The sequence below is a fragment of the Microcaecilia unicolor genome, chromosome 2 (genome assembly GCF_901765095.1).
Source record: "Microcaecilia unicolor chromosome 2, aMicUni1.1, whole genome shotgun sequence".
Classification (NCBI taxonomy): Eukaryota; Metazoa; Chordata; class Amphibia; order Gymnophiona; family Siphonopidae; genus Microcaecilia; species Microcaecilia unicolor.
In genome coordinates, this window is record NC_044032.1 from 42,676,656 (window position 1) to 42,697,409 (window position 20,754).

A 20,754-nucleotide genomic window follows, 5' to 3' on the forward strand; every position below is an offset into this window, starting at 1 on the left:
TTAGGTTAGGTTACTTATTCTTGATATACTGCTGTTAAATGACTTGCAAATCAAAGCAGTTTACAAATACAAAATCAATAAGAAACAGAAAAGAACTACAAAATGTCATAGGAAAGATAAACACTCAAGCCAAAGAGAAAAGAATGAAGGTAAAGAACATGAGAACATGACCAACAGTCAATGTCAAATTCCCAGTCTCAAATCACCAAAAACCAGCTGAACAAAGAATGTCTTCAATGGCGACTTTTGCATCTTTGCTTTCCTGACTACTTTACCAGCTTCTCCTAGCCTTTCCAGATATTGTAAGCTATTACTTTTGAGAACTAAAGTGGCCTTCTTTTCCTTTTCCTTTTATTTACTTTCCTAACAGAAAGGAATGGCCAGTAGGAAAAAGGAGGTGATGATGCCCCTGGTGAGACCTCATTTAGAATATTGTGTACAATTCTGGAGACCGCACCTTCAAAAAGATATAAACAAGATGGAGTCGGTCCAGAGGGCAGCTACTGAAATGGTCAGTGGTCTTCATCATAAAGCGTATGAGACATTTAATACTTCTTCACGGAAAGGGTGGTGAACTCGTGGAACAGCTTTCCGGTGGAAGTAGCAGTATCTGAACTCAAGAGAGCTTGGGACAAGTGTATATAGGATCTCTAATGGAGTGATAGGGAGAGCAGATGGCATGAATGGGCAGACTGGGTAGGTCATTTAATCTTTATCTGCCTACTTTTTTGTATGTGTCTATATGTCTCTGTTTCTATCTCTAAATTTTAAGAAGCTTCTGGAAGAATCAGAAAATATGGAGAAACACCATGCTGTTTCCATTCCACGGAAGGAAGAAGAGAAACAACCCACATTTACAAATAATTCCAATAAGGTTGTAAGAGTCATCTGGAATGGAATTAAGCATATTTCAGGGGAAATGAAACCATTTGGAAACTGGATGAAAGGTAAAGGAACTCATAAAAGCAGCACTTTTTTTATTACAGGACAGAGTGCCCAATGTTTAAAGAGTTATGCACCACTTGCATATGTAAAAAGTGCGTATATATGTGTAAATTTGCATGTACATGTAAGTAACAAATCTGAGAACAGGTGCTGCTTATATTCATGTGCCACAGCGTGCAGAAACTTTAAAGAGGCATGTCCTGAGAGCGGTTTGGGCAGTCCTTCAAAGTATATACCTTATTTTAGAAAGGCAATACACACATACCTTGAAAAATTAAAGTCTTGCATACCTCTCCATAAATTCTGGTTTCAATTTGGATTGTGGGAGAGAACTTGAATGGAGATTTGTGGGTATATTTCTGGTGTTCAAAGTCACCTCCAACTGCAGAAAGTTTGAGTTTTGGAAGATGACTTTTAATTAGTTCTACAGACAAATCAAACACAGCGAGTGTGAGAAAAAATAGAGCAGCAGATGATGGCCAAAATATTGTGGCTTTATTACAACATCCAAGACTCGACACAAGTCATGTTTTGGCCTAAAAAGGCCTTCCTCAGGAGTCTTCTACTGGATGTATGAAGATTCTTTGAAAACACACCTCTTCAACAAAGCTTACAAAAGTCAACCTCAGTGATACATATCATCCCTTAATCTACCCAAGCACACCAAAATCACCTCTCACACAACCTACCCAACATCTAAATCCTCTTTTACCCCAGCTTTTGATCAACTGTATTTAAATCATGTATTGACTTTATCATAACCTTACTCTGTAAGCCACATTGAGCCTGCAAAAAGGTAGGAAAATGTGGGGTACAAATGCAATAAATAATAATAATAATAATAAATAATTCTAAGCAGCCTTAATGAAATATATATGTTATCTGATACCTTGCTGCTTGCTTCTATCAAATAAATGTATGAACGCTTGAACTCTCCGGAATACAAACTAGAAAAAGGTAATGGCAGAAACTATCCTTTTGAACTGAGTGGTGACCACTCAGTTCAAAAGGATAGTTTTTGCCATTACCTTTTTCTAGTTTGTACTCCGGAGAGTTCAAGCGTCCAATAGAAGACTACTGAAGAAGGCCTTTTTAGGCCAAAACACGACTCATGTCAAGTCTTGGATGTTGTTTGATTTGTCCCTGCCTTTCTCAGGGCACAGACGGGATATACATATAAAGCATTACTTACCATATAAAATAAGTTTAGCTTGTTGGGCAGACTGGAAGGACCGTTCAGGTCTTTATCTGTTGTCATTTACTATGTTACCACTGAATATCAGTGGATAGCCTTGCACAAGTAATTTAACCATTTAACCTGTCAGGAACTTTTTCTGGTTGGTTACATTGCATTGAATATCAACTCCATAGACATCAACATTTACATCTGCCCAGAGGCATGCGTCACTACTGCCTGATTCCACCCCCGGGAACAACTATTCTTCTGCCCCCCCCCTTCCCAACAACACTTATCTCCACCCCTCTCATCCGATCTCCCTCAGCAACACTAATTCCCCCCCCACCCCAACATCTATTCACCCACCCTCAGCATCAAGTCTCCATACAACAGGCGTCCATCAATATCCCCCTATAATATTAAATCTCCTTCGCCCCCCCCCCCCAAACCCCACCCAGAAGATTCCCCTGGCTTTACTAGTAGTACCTGGTGTCTAGTGGTAGCAGAAGCTATGGATTCTAGCTTCAGCTCTGAAGGCCCTGGGCTCAAAAGTGGCCACTTTAATCCCTAGCTGGACATGGAGAGGCATAGACATGCACTCCTCGACATCCTTTTGTCTATGTTACAATAGGTTCTGTAGAAATTCTCCATTTTCCAGTCTAGACATCTGGATTCCCCTCTCCACATCCTTTCTAGAATAGGATTCCAGGTGTATTTCATAAAAGGCTCTCTGTCCACTAAATCAATTCTGTACACATGCACCTAAATGTCCATTTTCTAACCTAGACAATTTATACACTGTTCAATCTAGTCTACAAATTGAAGGATTTGCCAAAGTATAAATGCCCACAAGCCAAGTATTATATCCGTAGTTTGGGTTTCATTGCTTATTTTTCCAACTACAACTACAGTAATCTATCCCTACCCAAAAGGGCTTTCAGTCTAAAGAGGAGATTTTAGGAGGTTTATGCTCTTTAAAATCCATCCATTTACACAAGTAAAACGCATGCATACATGTAGTCATTTTAGAGCAGGCACTGCTCATACATGTATGCCATGGCATGCAAAGAATTAAAGCATGCATGTCTGGGTGGTTTGGGTGGACTTTGAATATATTCCGTAGTGCAATAGCAATGCACATGTATTTTGAAAGTTTTCCAGGTCAGCAGTTATAGCTACACTGAGTCACAAGTGATTGTGGTTGAACATCTTATATTCAAATTTAGAAAATACACCATTTACACACTTACATAAGTAGGTGGCATGCTGACACACGTAGGAAGGAAAATCTGTTGCTTACACACGTTAGTGACATTACTTGACATAGACAAAGTTCTGAGTGATGCTGCTTGGTTTTGAAATGTTTTGGTAATATAATTGTTCCCACTGTATGTACCACCAAATACACTTTTTTTCTATACCTATATGAGTATTTTATAAATGACTCCATGGCCAGACAGCCATTTATAAATTATAGTTCAAAGTATTAATGTACCAACTTGGGCAACCCTTTCTGGACTTAGATATGACCTATGCAAAATTCAGAGGGAAGTTATCAAGGCACGATAAAAGGCCAGCTTTTACCGCACCTGGATTTATCATGGTAGTCAGGAATCTGTGGAATCAGATTACTGCAGGTTGCTGACTACCATAATAAATGAATAACACTGCTTGTGAGCCCTCTCACAAGCAGCATTATTCTAGCAGCCTGGAAGCATCAAGCCTCAAAGTCATGGCCCAATGCTCTCAGACCACAACTTAAAGGGTCCACAGTGCTGTCCCTCCCAATCCTGATCATACTCCACACTGCCAGTCATAAACCCCAACTCCTCCAATCATCCCACAACCCCCCCCCCCCCCCCACCCAATCACAAGCCCCACTACACTAATCATCTCCCACATTACCAGTCAGAAAAGCTCACCCCTCATCTATAAGCCTCAACTCTATCAGAAGGCCAACCTCCAAAAGCACCCTCCCTAACCATTAAGTCCTTGGTGGTGTAGTGAGTCCTGGGGCTGGGGCGATCCTCAGTTGCTCCTGCCCTTGCTGGTACCTCTGACAAAATGACATCTGTAGCTACTGCTATAGCCATTTCCTTATGCAGAAACATGACCTCTGGTAGCAATAATGTGAAGCTACCATTAGGGGTGCCGTTTTGTCAGAGGCTCCAGCAAGGGCAGGAGTGACTGATGATCACCACCGGGTGATTAACAGTATGACCAAGGTGGTTGGGTGGGGTGCTTTTGAAGGTTAGGCCTACTGACGGGAGTGGACCTTTCTGACCAGCAGTGTAGGGGATGATTGGGGTGGGGCTTATGATCGGGGAGTTGTGAGATGATTGGGTGTGAGAAGGTCAGTACCATGTCTCCTTTAAGTTGCACTCTGAGAGCATCAATTCACAGTTTTAAGGCCTGATGCTCCCAGGTGGTAAAATAACCCCTGCCTTTAGCTGGAGTTATTTATAGGCTATGTCACAACTCGCAGTGTGTATCCAGTTCACACCACAAGCTGCAATAATGTATTTATATAGTAATGAGCTGCTTTACATACATTTACATGTTTTGCAACTCATTACTATAGAGCCCGCAGTGACTTAGTTATCGCTGTGTTAGGGCACCAAACTTGAATTAGTGACTTGGATGGTAATTTGAGTTGGTAAAACTGTATGAGCACGTCATTGTTTGCTAGTGGTTAGGAAGGGAAAAAGGTTGTCCTCAATTTGAATGGTACCTCCTTTTATATGCGCTATATCCATATATCCCTGAAGAATATCTGCGTGCTGAAACACAGCCCTTGTTGGATCTTATTTCTTCCAATGGATTGAGGTTTCACCAATTTTGAACTAATAAATTTGATGGACTTCATTTTTATGCCTATTGGATTTCATTTAGGCTTGTGGTCTTGAACATTTGTGGTTTGGTGACGTCAGCTTTTGGTTTGTTGCTTGTTAATTTCCTGTGGAAGCTTTTTTTTTTTTTTTCTTTTTTGTTAACTAATAAGTCAATCATTTTTTACTCTTCCTTCAGATAAACCTGTAATCTTCCAGTTCATCGACTGGGTACTGAGAGGAACATCCCAGGTGATGTTTGTCAACAATCCTCTCAGTGGACTTATCATTATAGCAGGGTTGTTTTTGCAGAACCCTTGGTGGGCCATTGCGGGATGTTTGGGAACTGTCATGTCAACTTTAACAGCACTTATTCTTAGTCAAGACAGGTAATACCCTCTTATTTAACCCACATTTCTACTGGAACTTCATGCAATGGAAAAGATTGGCCTAAAGTGTAAAACTAAATACGGCTTTTGTCTCTTTGAGAGCCAAGGGGGTCTTTTACAAAGGCATAGTAGCGTTTTTAGATTGCACTAATCATTAGTGTACACTAAACGCTAGAGACGCCCATAGGAATATATGGACATCTCTAACTTTTAGCACGCATTTATTTTTTGCGTGTGCTAAAAACGCTAATGCACCTTTATAAATGGCCCCACCAAATGAATCAGTCAGGTCAAATGTTGAAATGCCATACTAAGAAATCATATTTCATTCTGCATACTGAAGCATGACCTCCTTGAGTGGTTGAATGTGTCAGAAATGAGACACCAGATGCCGCATTGAGCCTGCCATGAGTGGGAAAGCGCGGGGTACAAATGTAACAAAAATAAAATAAATAAAATTTCTTAATAAACTTCACTCAGCCCAATAGTCACGTAAATTTATAGAATAGTAGCAAACAAGTGAGTGTATACTCATGTGTGTAAGTGCTGAGTGCTCAATGCTATTCTATAAATGATGTGCACAACTCACTTAGATTCATTGGATTCTATAGATGGTGCCATTTCCAGTGACCGACATTGAATATCCGGGAGATTTTTGGCCAGCTTGAAGATAACTGGCAAAGTTGATATTCAGACTTAGCCGGTTTATCCTCAAACCGGCCAAAGATATTCCAGGGTTTGACGCTGCCAAATATGGCTGCTAACCCCGCTTTAAAAATCGGTAGACAGCCAGATATATCATGCAATATAATTGGCTAGCTGTTAGCTGCTAACCGGGGGGTATTCAGCGGGGGATAGCTGGTTGTCCCCCGCTGAATATCAGTGGATAGCTGATTAAGCACTATTTAACCAGTCAGCAGCCGTTCTGACCGGTTAAATAGCGTTGAATATTGGGTGGTTACTTTATAAAATAGCACTTAAGTGCAGTTACGCACATGGCTACAAATTAGTGCCAATTAACACCACTTACCCCCAGATTCTATATAGGGCACCTAGAGATCTGTGCCAAAATCCAGACATATTCTATAATAATGTGCATAACTTAATTGGCTTAACCAGCTAACAAGCACCTAACAGCACCTAACAAGCAATAATGAGCACTAATTGGCAATAGAGTTTACGCGCACAATTCGCTAAGCAGATTCTGTAGTGAACTGCGCCTAAGTTCTAATGCACTCAGTTTAAAACTGGCATGGGGCTATGGGTGGGGAAATGGGCGTTCTGTGGGCATTCTCAAATTTACACGCGTAGTTATAGAATATGGCCAATGCACGTAAATCTACATGCAGGGATTTATGCCATGTTTTCTTTGGTGTAAATAGAGATGCGTAGTTTTAGGTGCTGGGATATCAACTATATACTGCACTTAAATCTTGGTGCCGCTTATAGATCATGCTTAGGCGGAACTGCATGGATTTTTAATGCGCCTTATATAGAAACTGGCCCTTAAGTGCTGTTATTGGTCCTTAAGGCCAATTGGCACCTAATTTAACAAGTTAGCTGTGCAACTGGCACTGTTCTATAACTTGAGTGCCCAAATTTGCGCACTCTTTGGAAATTTAGGGGTTGATATTCAACATGATTTGACCAGGCAGAAATGGCTCCTGGCTGGTTAAATTACCTGTTCTGGGCTCACTGCTAATTTTCAGTGGTACTTGTTAGCACTGCTGCGAATAATTGGTTACTGTTGAACTCAAAATTGGCTATTTTGGGGGTGTTCCAGGGTAGAATCAGCACTTGGCCAGCTAGAACTTAACCGACCAGGTTAACCACATAAGTAGGACCGCTACTATGTGTGGCCTGGCATTGAATTTCCGTGTTTAGCACTGGCAGCGGTCAGCCCCTTAGGCAAGTAACTTAATCTGACCCTTAGTGTTGACCATGCAACATAAAGGTCCCTTTGGATATGTTGATTTGCAAAAACAGAGAGGGATACAAAGTACAAATCAAACACTACAAACCAAAAAGCACCAGGAGCCTTTAAGACTGGAACATGTCCTTTAATTGGTAATAGTAGAAACGATGCTGTACATCATTGACTCGGCACGGACCGTGTTTCAGTATTCAGTGCCTGCATCATGGGTCATGAAACTGTACCTTCAAAAATGTTGACCTTTAATGCAGTCAAGTCTTTAGCATTCTGGTGTCTGTAGAACAAAGAGACACCGCAACTTTAGAGTATTGACTGCTTTAAAGGTCAACAATTACTATTTGGAGCCCCGGCGGTGGGCTACCTCTTCTTCATTTTTGAAGGTACAGTATCATGACCTCTGATGCAGGAACTGAATGCCGAAACATGGTCCGTGTCGAGTCAATGATATACAGCATAGTTTCTACTATTACCAATTAAAGGACATGTTCCGGTCTTGAAGTCTCCCGCAAGAACTGAAAGAATGTGTGTGAGTTCAATGAAGAGTTTCTAAAGGTCATGGTTTCTCAAGGGTGGATCTCTCTGTGGAAAACCTTGTATAAATACATCCAAAAGAACTATTGCAGAAATAATATATCTTCAGTGCAGTAAATGTCATTATTTTCTCTCACACAGATCAGCCATAGCAGCAGGACTTCATGGCTACAATGGGATCCTAGTAGGTCTGCTGATGGCTGTGTTCTCTCATAAGGGAGACTGGTACTGGTGGCTTCTGTTTCCTGTTGCCATCATGTCCATGACGTGGTATGTATGTCATAGCTTATTTTGTGAATAGCTTGTATGCAAACATCAGCTTTTCCTGAGCACCTTAAATTTGTTAAAATGATTATTAATAACCTTTATTGCTGCACAGTATGGCGGCAACTCAATAACGGGATGCCAAAGTTAGGCACCTAGATGCAGCATGCCAAGAGTGGAGTGGAGGAGTGGCCTAGTGGTTAGAGCACCGGTCTTGTAATCCAGAGGTGGCTGGTTCAAATCCCACTGCTGCTCCTTGTGATCTTGGGCAAGTCACTTAACCCTCTGTTGCCTCAGGTACAAACTTAGATTGTGAGCCCTCCTGGGACAGAGAAATATCCAGTGTACCTGAATGTAATTCACCTTGAGCTACTACTGAAAAGGAGTGGCCTAGTGGTTAGGGTGGTGGACTCTGGACCTGAGGAACTGAGTTCAATTCCCACTTCAAGCACAGGCAGCTCCTTGTGACTCTGGGCAAGTCACTTAACCCTCCATTGCCCCATGTAAGCTGCATTGAGCCTGCCATGAGTGGGAAAGCGCAGGGTACAAATGTAACAAAAATAAAATAGAAACTATTGGAGATTCTACATGGAATGTTGCTACTCTTTGAGATTCTGCATGGAATGTTGCTATTCAACTAGCAACATTCCATGTAGAAGGCTGCGCAGGCTTCTGTTTCTGTGAGTCTGACGTCCTGCACGTACGTGCAGGACGTCAGACTCACAGAAGCAGAAGCCTGTGCGGCCACATTGGTGATCTGCAAGGGCCGACTTCTACACGGATTCCATGTAGAATCTCAAATAGTAGCAACAGTGGAGGAGTGGCCTAGTGGTTAGGGTGGTGGACTTTGGTCCTGAGGAACTGAGTTCAATTCCCACGTCAGGCAGCTCCTTGTGACTCTGGGCAAGTCACTTAACCCTCTATTGCCCCATGTAAGCCGCATTGAGCCTGCCATGAGTGGGAAAGCGCAGGGTATAAATGTAACTAAAATAAATAAATAAGATTCAATTATAGAATACTGCATAAATTGGCATCTATGTGCCTACAGTTAGGCATTTCCACTTATGCTATGTCAATAGTAGATGAAAATGTGCACACCTAAATGCAGCACTTTAGCACATAACTTACAGTGGTCTCTAAAGTACACACAGAACTGGGAGTCCCATCTATATAGTACCATTTGTATTTATGCCCTAAGCAAATTGAACTAGATCCAATAAATGGCGCCAAAAATATCAGAGCCAAAAAAAAACCACATAAGTGGTATTCTATAAGCTGTGCCTAAAGTTTGGCACGGTTCATAGAATAATACATAAGCGGAGAGATTGCATGTAAATTTAGGTGCTGCCATTTGCACCAATGAAAACGTGGTGCAAATGCCCGTGGCTTAATTTACACCAGAGCACCCATATTCTATAATTACGTGTATAACTCAAAACCATGTCCCTAGTCTGCCCTGAAATGCCCATAACCCTCCTATATCTGCACCCTCTTTTTTTGGACCACCCATAAATTTAGTGGCAGATCCCGTGCCTAAATTTACATCCCAATTAAATCTAATTAGTGCCAATAATTGCTTGTTAACCAATTATTGGCACTAATTGGCTTGCTAAATTGCGTGTAGTTACATAGGAATGTTCCCCTTTGCATCCATAGTGCAGAGAAAATTAGCACGTATGCACCTAAGCACCCAATGCACTATTCTGTAAGGGGGCTGCTGCGCTTGTAAGTGCTATAGCACTCGAATACATGTGGGTGTATATGTGGGTGGAGCATGAGTGGGACATGGCAAGGCTCCCAGGTCCACTGTAAGTTAGACACATCCTTGCCACCTTTAGGCATCAGCAGTTACGCCAGGTCTATGGCGTGTAACTGTGCATCACTAAATGTAAGGCACGCCGATGCTGGGTTACACTAATATTCAGTATTAGAATCTGGGTGTCCAGATGCCATTATAGGATAGGGGTCTCACTGTGCTGTGTCCGGGCACTTAAATGCAGGCACTCTCACTTATAGAATTGCCCCTGGGTACTTTTCTAGCTAATTTTCGAAGGCAAATCATGCAAGCAGTTTAACTCTGAAAATTGTCTAAATGGCATGTGGGTACCAAGTGACCTCGTACTTTACACCTGCTATTTCTGAAGGCAGTGGACTAAGAGCAAAACACTTATAAATTCAGGCATGCATGAACTGTTTACTCCCCAAGCCTAAATACCCCTCCTCCCCAAATGCCTCGTTTTAATCCGTTTGGAAATGTGTGTGATGTGAAAGGCCCTGCACACAAATAGGACTGAATTCTATAAATCGGTGCCCAAAAAATAGTGCTAAGCACTATTCTATAAACGCTGTTTAAAGTTAGGCATAATTTATAGAACAGCGCTTAGCACTGGGAACTGCAACTATAGTCAGGCATGACCATTTACACCAGCGAAACCTTGGTGTGACTCCCTGCATCTAAATTAAGCACAGATCCCCTTTATTCTATAACAACACGTGTAAATTAAAGAAGCACCCCCGAACCACCCATGGCCACGCCTCCTTTTCGGACCCATGTATAAAATTTTAATTAAATCCAATTAGCACCAATAATTGCTTGTTAAGATCTCAATTATCGGTACTAATTGCCTCATTCTTCAATTAAATTGCACGCGTGCCCACATTTGCATGTGCAATTTTTTTCCGATTTTATAGAATTCAGGGGCTAATGACACTGCAGGGGACAATTTTCATTCAGGGCACTCTAACCAGGTAACAACTTAGTTTTCCAGCTTCTTCCCTTTCATAGTGGTTCTCCTCATTATTTTTATTTACTTTTTGGAACCTATACGTTTTAGCTGTTCTTGAAATGAATACTGGTGTTGCAGATAGTTTTTTTTATTGAAGACTTGATCAAGGGAGACACTGCCACATCACAGTCAGATCTTAGAATTGCAATCGTATGTCAAAAGGATTGAAAATTTCCAATGGTTAATTCTATAACACACACACACACCCTTTTACAAAGCCAGGCTAGCGGCTGTCAGTGCAGTAATGCCGACACAGCCCATCCAAAGTGAATGGGCTGTGTCGGCATTACCACACAGCAGCCACTGGCACAGCTTTGTGAAAGGGGGTAACTTATTCATAAATGTGTTGTTTTTAATTACCCTTCTCTAGACCCCCGCAGGACCCTTGCCCACGGAGGTGGAGAGAGGGTTTCAGAAGGCTCATAATAAGTCTCCTAAATATGACCTCTGTTTTCTGACTCCTAATTTCCAAGGACATCCTAGGGCATCTATTCTCCCACATGATGTACTAGAGTTTAAAAGATAGTCTATTTAGGTGATATAAGGTGTGAAATGAAACAGAGAAATTAACACAGAGACTAGAGAATAGTGAGATAGAATTTTACTTGTGTGTCTGTGAAACAGTTTAAAGAGAAGAGATTGAAACTGAGACTGGAGCAGTTTAGTGAAAGAAATAGTCTTTTATTCTCACCCAAATCAGGACTTCAAGTTGGTGCATACATCAGTCAGATTCTGGGTTCAACCGGCCAGAGCTTCACCGTTGTCCGATCCAAGTTGGGGAGGGACTCCGACGATAGCTCTGATGGCCAGCTCTTATATAGCATTTTCAGTACATACAACTCAATTGGAGAGGGACTTTTTTCTATTCTTTCTTCATCTCTGAATCATACTTAACCACAGGTCAGGTGCCCACCTGCCCCTCCTTTCTAAGATTTCTTCATAATGCCAATTTCAACACTTGTAAAACCTCTTTCCTAATATTGAGAGAGATCTGCGTCTTTGTATCTTGTGATTCTGGGAGCCATTTTACAAAGACAGACTCCATCTTAGAAACCAACCTTTTTACCATTTTTGTCATTATTTTCTACATCTTAAGTGTTACACTCAATTTGAAAGTTGTACCTGGTTTCAATAAGACTCGCCAAGCAGTCCTGCTCTTGCAGGCTCTCTGCTATAAGGCCATCAGCTGATTCTCAGGCCTATTCAGTGCTTTTCAGCTGTTTAAGATATGTAACTTGGCCTACCACTATTCCAGTGGATGGGTCTCAAGCTGGGACACATATTAACAGTGTTCATAGCGGTTATTTTGTCTGTCTTTGCCTTTCAGTCCAATTCTCTCAAGTGCATTGGCTTCGATATTGAGCAAATGGGATCTTCCAGTCTTTACACTACCTTTCAACATTGCTGTGTGTCTACATATGGCTGCAACTGGACACTACAATCTCTTCTTCCCCACAGTCTCCTTTGAACCCATCTCAGCAACTCCAAACATTACTTGGTCTGACTTGCAAGTGCCACTGGTATGTCAATGAAGAAACAAAGTTTTTTTCTTGTCTGTTTTACTCCAGGACAGGTACAACCTTAGTGGCATAAGAGGTAGAAAGAAGATCACAGATCAAGTAGGACCTAGATCAGGAAGGTAGAAATGAGCAAGCGGAATGTACCAAAACAGGCAAAGAGTTTCGTGAGTTTACAAGTGTAGTTCTAGTCTGTATGTTAGAAAATATCTGCTTGACATTTTCATTCTAAAATGTGCTTCAATCAGTTTCTGCTAGTCATGTTCTCCAGAGGTTTTCAAGTGCGGTTCATAGTACCCCCCCAGACAGGTCTGCTTTTAAGAATAGAAACAATAAATGTGGGATACAAATGCAACAAATAAATAAATACATAACTGCACCCATCACATGGTTACAAGATTGAATCATGATTTAAGCCAGTTGGATATATAACCTTTTGCTGCTATGTTTTGTTGTTTGAACTTGCAGTTGTTGAAGTCCATCCCAGTCGGAGTTGGCCAGGTGTACGGCTGTGATAATGCCTGGACTGGTGGCCTCTTCCTGGTTGCATTGTTCATATCTTCACCAGTCATTTGCTTGCACGGTGCCATTGGATCAACAGTGGGCATGTTAGCAGGTATTTGATTATTGCCAGGCCTGCCTTTGAGCAGAAAAATGGCTTTCTATAACACTAACATCTTTCTTCATTTTGCTTCCCTTTAGGACTGAGCTTAGCCATACCTTTCAAGAATATCTACTTTGGGCTCTGGGGATACAATTCTGTGCTTGCTTGCATCGCAGTAGGGGGAATGTTTTATGCACTCACATGGCAGACGCATTTACTGGCTGTGGCTTGTGGTATGTATCTCCATGATGGACATTCCTTTTAAAAGATCACAAACAAATGAAGCATTTGATCTTGTTCATATTAGGTGTGATATGGACTGCCCGAATGTCTTAGTGCTCCTAACCATGACTCTGTTCTGATTGGTCTATCTGGTAGGAAGGTAAAAGGAAAATCAAACTTATGCTTATGACAATAGATGATGAATAAACGTTTGGTACATGAGACGGGACTCATGGCGGGGGGGAGGGGGACATAGCACTGCTCCTCCCCACAGGCGATTCAGTCTATCCCTCTCTCGCCCGCCTGCATGCCATACGGTTTCTAAAACACCCTCCCTCCCCCACCCACCCCGCATACCTTTTAAATAGTGCTCATGCTGGCCTTACAACCTTCCCTCTGATGCAACTTCCTGTTTCCACATAGGTGGGAGTAGGTCAGAGGGAAGGCTGTGGGGCCGGTGTGAGCAGTGTGTATCAGTCACTGCTTGCTGTCGACAAAGATCTGTTATATAAGAGTTATGCGGGTGGAAGAGTTTAGGCGCATTGTTAGCACTGAGCATTAGGGACAACTGCAGGAGGATTGTGCCTGGGCATGCGTTCAATAGAACACTGAGCAGAGGAGGGAAAGGGAGGAAGGGCTGTCCTATTGACTCTTGCCACTTCCAGAGCACGGTACGGGCCTGCCTGTTTGGGATTGGACCAGTACTTCTGGAGATCTGACGTGATCTGGTATTTCTTACGCTATAAGCTGATGACCTTGAAGGATCACATGTGGATATTTGTTTTTCTTTTGCGGAGCAGGGCAGCCACAGGATCCAGGAGTCAACAGATCAGCCACAGTTTTCATGACAGTGTTAGGAGTTTTTGCACCCAGGCGGGCAGAGCAGGGCAGCCACAGGGTCTAGGGGAAAGCAAATCAGCCACAACCTGGCCGACACAGCTAAATCACAGCCACTAGAACATGGTCTCCCTATTCCTCCCCACGGCTCAGCACAACCCTAATGCCAGCTCTGAGCTGGCATAGGGTTTGCTGAGGGAGGAGCACCCTTGTTTGGCGCGCTACCCACTGAGTATTGGGGAGAAATGAGGGAGGCCTTCTTTGCATGCTCATTGTGCTCAGAGCCAGCGAGTTCTTTGTTTGACGTGCTCGTCAGCTCTGATCATTCGGTGGGAGCAAATACAGGAGCTAGTCTGGCGCTAATGGCCACAGAGACAGAGGGAAGGAGGCGCTGGCTGACAGAAATGGGAGGAGAGGGGACGCGGACATCAGAGGAGGGGGGGCCTGAACAGAGGGGGGTCCTGAGACGAGAGAGAGGGAGGAAGGGGGTGCTGCGATGACAGGGGGAGGGGGGTCCTGAGATGACAGGGGGAGTCCTGAGATGAGGGGGGAAGGGGTAGAGGAGGGGGATAACATTAATGGCAGAAGGTCATTACCTTGCTAGTGCCTGTTTCATTTCAATGAGAAATGGGCTTTTTTTTACTAGTGTTGTTATAAAGCAGGCTGCACATAGGCTTCCTTTGGGTACCCAAATGTAGGCGCCTCTTTATAGATTTGCCCTCATGGGACTGGAAGCATTCATTTTTAAATTATGGGGTGAATTCTATAATTTGCGCCTAAAAAATCATCATTAAAAAAAAAATGCTTAAACGCTATTCTATAAGCCACACTGAAAGTTAGATGCAGTTTAAAGAATACTGCTTAAGACCCGGGGATCTTGCCTAAATTTAGGCACATCCATTTGCACCTACAAAAACGTGCTGCAAATGCCCCCACCTAAATTGCGCACGTAACCCAAAACTAAACCCATGATCCATCCCAAACTGCCCATGACCCTCCCATTTCCATGCCCCCCCTTTTTTGGGATGCGCCTAAAATTTCCTCATTGGTCTTGCACCTCAATGTACATGCATACATCTTAATTGATTCCACTTGGCAATTGCGTGATAAAAAAGCTAATTATTAGCACTGATTGGCTCGTTAGTCAATTAAATGGTGTGTGCAAATTGGGAACATGCCCAAAATTTGCAAGCACAATTTTTGGCGACTTTTATGAAACTAGGGGGTACGTGTTGAATAAAGAAAAAAGTGCTTAGTACAAAGATCAGACCCCCAAGCAGAAGAACAGAAAGAACAGAATTTAAATGTCATCCCTTGGCATTTCTAATCCAGTGTTCTCACTCATTTCTTTTGCTCTTTTCACAGCATTATTTTGTGCATATCTGGGGGCTGCTCTTGGCAATATGATGTCTGTGGTAAGTGTTAAGCGATCTGATTAACATTTGTAATGCTGCCCTTACGTTTCCCTGTTTTCCAATGCACCACAATTAAAGAATTCCGAAATATGTCACTTAATTCAATCACCCCCCCCCCCCCCACTGCTCTTTTGTAAACTCACTACACGCCTCTCCTGATTTATCCAAATAGTTGAATGGTTAAGACTGGGGCACAACACAGGTGAGGAATGCTGAACTTTGAGATGTGCAGACCTTTTGATCAATGAAGGGGCTCATTCATTATGCAGTAAATTCTTCTTTGCTTGAACTGTTTAACCCCAGTGTTAAATAAATGACAGAACAATGCAAGAGCCCTTTAACAGAAGCCAGTCCAAGGCCATTCCTGTGAAGGGTGTCAACAACAAACAGCGCTCAGGAATGGAGAGAAGTGGGAACTTTGATTTTCACAGTTTTAGTTTAATTTATTATCATTTACTATACCGCATTCCGTAATATCGAAGCGGTGTATAAATAAAATCAAATGAAATAAGGAAAAGAATTCCAACTATGAACTATGAGGAGTGGCCTAGTGGTTAGGGTGGTGGACTTTGGTCCTGGGGAACTGAGGAACTGAGTTCCATTCCCGGCACAGGCAGCTCCTTGTGACTCTGGACAAGTCACTTAACCCTCCATTGCCCCATGTAAGCCGCATTGAGCCTGCCAAGAGTGGGAAAGCGCGGGGTACAACTGTAACAAAAATAAAATAGATACTATTGGAGATTCTACATGGAATGTTGCTATTCCACTAGCAACATTCCATGTAGAAGGCTGCGCAGGCTTCTGTTTCTGTGAGTCTGACGTCCTGCACGTACGTGCATGACGTCAGACTCACAGAAGCAGAAGCCTGCGCGGCCACATTGGTGATCTGCAAGGGCCGACTTCTACATGGAATGTTGCTAGTGGAATAGTAACATTCCATGTAGAATCTCAACGTAGCAACAGTGGAGGAGTGGCCTAGTGGTTAGGGTGGTGGACTTTGGTCCTGAGGAACTGAGTTCAATTCCCACTTCAGGCACAGGCAGCTCCTTGTGACTCTGGGCAAGTCACTTAACCCTCCATTGCCCCATGTAAGCCGCATTGAGCCTGCCATGAGTGGGAAAGCGTGGGGTACAAATGTAACAAAAAAAAATATATAGAAAATAGTAAATAGAGCAGAAAACAAAGAAATTAAGAGCACAGCAGGGAGCAAAGAAGTCATCCAGGCAGCCAGGCCAAACAGTATGAAAAAAAAGGACGGGCTTTGGAAAATGCTTTAATGAAGACATGGGTTTTCAGAGCAATTTTAAAGCATTGGTATGACTGTTGATTGAAGAAAGTAAAAGGTAGAGAGTTCCACAAGGTCAGGCTCAGTGAGAAGAAAGCAGAGTGACGTGTGGCTTGAACTCCAGCATGTGACAGGGCAGAGTTGGTTAGCTGTTGAGGAGAGCAGGACAAGTGAGGGTCTGTAAGGTATGATATTCAAGAAGAAACATAAGCAGGGGCAACGGAAAAAAAAAACTTTATAAATGAGTATCAAAATCTTATATTGAATACGAAAAGTGATCGGAAGCCAATGTTGAAGTCTGAATAAAGGAGTGATATGGTCAAAACGGCAGACGTCGGAAAGTATGCGCAGAGCAGTGTTTTGAACAGAGTGTAATTTCTTGATACGTGAAGATGAAAGACCAGCATAAACAATATTACAGTGATTAAGTTTGGTGACGACCAGTGCATGAAGAAGGATAGCACAGGTGGTGGCATCTATGAAAGGACAGAGATTGCAAAGAGCAGAAACATGGACAGACAATGGAGAAAATCTGAGGAGTGAAAGTGAATCAATTTTTTACTCTTTCAAAAAGTACAAAGACTAGGGGACACTCAATAAAGGTACATGGAAATACTGTTAAAACAAATAGGAGGAAATATTTTTTCACTCAATGAACGGAAGATGTAGTAACAGAAGTTAGGGTATCTGGGTTTAAAAAAGGTTTGGGCAAGTTCCTGGAGGAAAAGTCCATAGGCTGCTATTGAGACAGACATGGAGAAGCCACTGCTTGCCCTGGGATTGGTAGCATGGAATGTTGCTACTGTTTGGATTTCTGCCAGATACTTGGCTTGGAAACAGGATACTGGGCTAGACGGACCATTGGTGTGACCCAGTATGGCTACTCTTATGTATACTTCCAAAACACTGTAGAATACAATATACATTGCTCATAGATGCTTCTAAAAACAAAAGGAGGAAAAGACCTAAAAAAAAACCCAGGTGCTCAAGTGAACTTGTCACTAGCGTACCCTAAGCACTCAACGGGCCATTAAACCATCATTGGCCAAAAACCTCCAAAATATATTTTTATTCTTTTTTGTGCTCAAAAAATCATATCGTGCTCATCCATGTGTGTAAGCAGCAAAATAATACAAAAAGTATATATAGAGAGAACGACTTAGTTTATAGAAAACGACTTAGCTTCTCATTTGATCCCGCAGCGGGATTTTTTAGGCACCGTATATAGAATCTGGCCCTTAATGGGCAGGAGAGGCTCCTGCCTATTTCATTGCCTATGTGGGACTATCCGGGAATGTTCAGCAGCATGTAACCAGATAGTGCTGCTGAATATCCCCTCTAACCACCTAAGCCAAAACTGGCTACATTGTGGGCGGTCTGTAGGTGGAGTTGGGGCGGAGTCAGCATTTATGCCCTTAAGTGCTGATAGTAAGCATTGAACTGGAAAAGAAAACCCATCGAATCGGACTGTGTAAAATACAGTCCTACCTTTGTCCAAAATCTGGTAAAGGGCTGAATATTGGCCTTTAACGAAGGGGCCCTTTTACTAGGCTGCAGTAAAAAAAGGCCCTGCACTAGCAGTAGGGGCCGTTTTTGCCACTTTCTGAGACGCTTTTTACTGCAGCGGGTAAAAAGGTCGAAATAAGACATGGCCATGCGGTAAGATTCCTCTTCACGTGTGGCCATGTGGAGGGGGAGTTCTTACCGCCACCATTAAAGTGGCAGTAAGGGCCCCCCCCCCCCCCCCCCCCGCACTAACTCAGCAGTAACCAGGCAGTGCATGGCACTACCCAATTACCACTGGGTAACCCCCTGCAGAAATATTTTCCAAATATTTCCGCTAGTGCCTGAAATGCTGCTCACTGGGGGTGTAACTACGCCGGCACCCGTATTGGGCCGGCGGTAGTTCTGGATTGTCGAGCGGTAAGCCTGCGTTGGGCTACCGCTGCTTAGCAAAAGAGCCCCTAAATAAGTGCCGGCCAATGCACGTACCTGGATATTCATTGTCGGTGCCCAGACATGGCGCAGGATTGAATATCTGGCCGTAAAGTCGGCAACAGCAGCTAAAAAAAAAAATCACTGACCACCGCCAGCTGAATTGAAATTGAAATTACCCCTTTAGAATTAAGAAAAGCCTATTTCTATATTTTGGAATCATTTTAATGATGAGGGGGATTGCTTCTGTACATTAATATTACTGCCAATCACATCCTGTGATTAGACTATCACTGTCCTACAGGCCCACGTCAGCCCTAAGGGGTCCATTTACTAAGGTGCACTGAGAAATGGCCTGCGGTAGTGTAAATGCGAGTTTTGGGTACGCGCAGAATAATTTTTTAGCGCACCTACAAAATGCCTTTTTTTTTTTTTTGCTGAAAACGGACGTGCGGTAAAACGAAAATTGCCGCGCTTCCATTTTTGGGTCTCAGACCTTACTGCAAGCCATTGACCTAGCGCCAAAATTGAAATTACCACAAGGGCCATGCGGTAACCGGGCAGTAACTTCAATTTGGTGCACGTTGGGCGCACATAGGCACCTACACGGCTTAATAAAATGGCCCCTAAGTGAGCTTTGTAATCAGTTTTAAAAGTGCAGTTATTGAACTTAGGAGAGTTCTGAGCTGAAGGTCACAGAGTGGCTCCATCAGCAGCTTTTAATATGATAAAGTGATTTTAAGCATGTGATTTTAAGCACCTCTCACTAACTTGTCGAAATGATTGTGTTCCTGCTTTCAGGTTGGATTGCCGTCATGTACGTGGCCTTTCTGCTTATCAGCATTAACCTTTTACTAATAACCACAAATAATTCAGCCATCTACAAGCTACCACTCTGTAAGGTCACCTACCCAGAAGCCAATCGAAGCTATTACCTGAAGCAGCGAAAAGCCAGCCAGAAAGGAAAGGACATGAATGAGCTATGAAAGCAAAACAAGAGTCTACCGCTTATGTTTTTATTTTTTATTTTTTTAGGTATCACCCTAGTGTGTCTTAGAGCCAGTTTTAGGTTTCAGGCAAAACATAATGGTAAAAAGTCTAAAAGGTCAGACTGCCAGTTTGATTTCACAGTTTTGAGATAACTCAACAAGCACTGTGGTACTTTTTGTCCATTATAGAATTGATCATTTTTTGGATGTATGAAAGTTCTATAATGTATGAAAGTTCTATAATGCTTTATTTTTACAGAAAGTTTTTTTTAATTATTATTATTATTTTGCATACACTGTTTTTGGTCCATAGATGTTTTTCCTTTTTTTCGCTTACCGACTCCTGTTGATATTGTTGAACAAAAACGGAAGGATTTTGGGATACTGCAAGGAAAATAGATATTTTAAAAAGTTGTCTTCCAGATATGGACAAATGACTTAGGCTTGTTTTATTGTTTTTTTATTTGTATTGTTCGGCAAAAGCTTTATGTGATCCCGGAGCATGTGAATTAAAAGAAAAGAGTGTCAAAATTGTATATGGAAACTAAGTATTACATTATCTATGCTGTAATAGAAACATTGACCTGCAACTCAATAACAAAGAAAGCCTAGCATAGAACAGCTAGATTAACTCAGGATTACCATATCACATATGAAAGTGAACTCATAAGAAAAATGTAGGTAGATAAAGACTATATAGCCTATCCAGTCTGCCCATCCATGTCAGCTACTCTCCCTATCACCCCCCCCCCCCCCCCCCCCACCCCCTTAGAGATCCTATGGGCTTGTCCCAAGCTCTCTTGAATTCAGATACTGTTTTCATTTCCACCACTTGTACAGGGAGGCTGTTCCACAAATTGACCATCCTTTCTTTGAAGAAGGATTTCCTCAGGTTACTTCTGAGTCTATCCCCTTTCAACTTCATCCTATGCCCCCTCGTTCCAGAACTTCCTTTCAATTGAATGAGACTCACCTCCTGTGCATTTATGCCACATAGGTATTTAGATGTCTCTATAATAGCTCCCCTCTCCTGCCTTTCTTCCAAAGTATGCATATTGAGATCTTTAAGTCTGTCCCCATATGCTTTATCATGAAGA

General features: G+C 42.4%; 1 protein-coding gene across 1 annotated transcript; it reads left to right on the forward strand.

Annotated features, from left to right (window-relative positions):
- Window positions 1–476: 476 nt before the first annotated feature.
- On the forward strand, window positions 477–20,394 carry LOC115462846 (urea transporter 2-like). Its single transcript, XM_030192891.1, is given in 10 exon segments — window positions 477–511; window positions 773–947; window positions 5,150–5,339; window positions 7,945–8,073; window positions 12,181–12,373; window positions 12,839–12,986; window positions 13,073–13,207; window positions 15,399–15,448; window positions 19,470–19,518; window positions 19,521–20,394. Coding segments are annotated over 10 exon segments (1,236 nt in total). The 5' UTR covers window positions 477–478; the 3' UTR covers window positions 19,655–20,394.
- The last annotated feature ends 360 nt before the right edge of the window (window positions 20,395–20,754 follow it).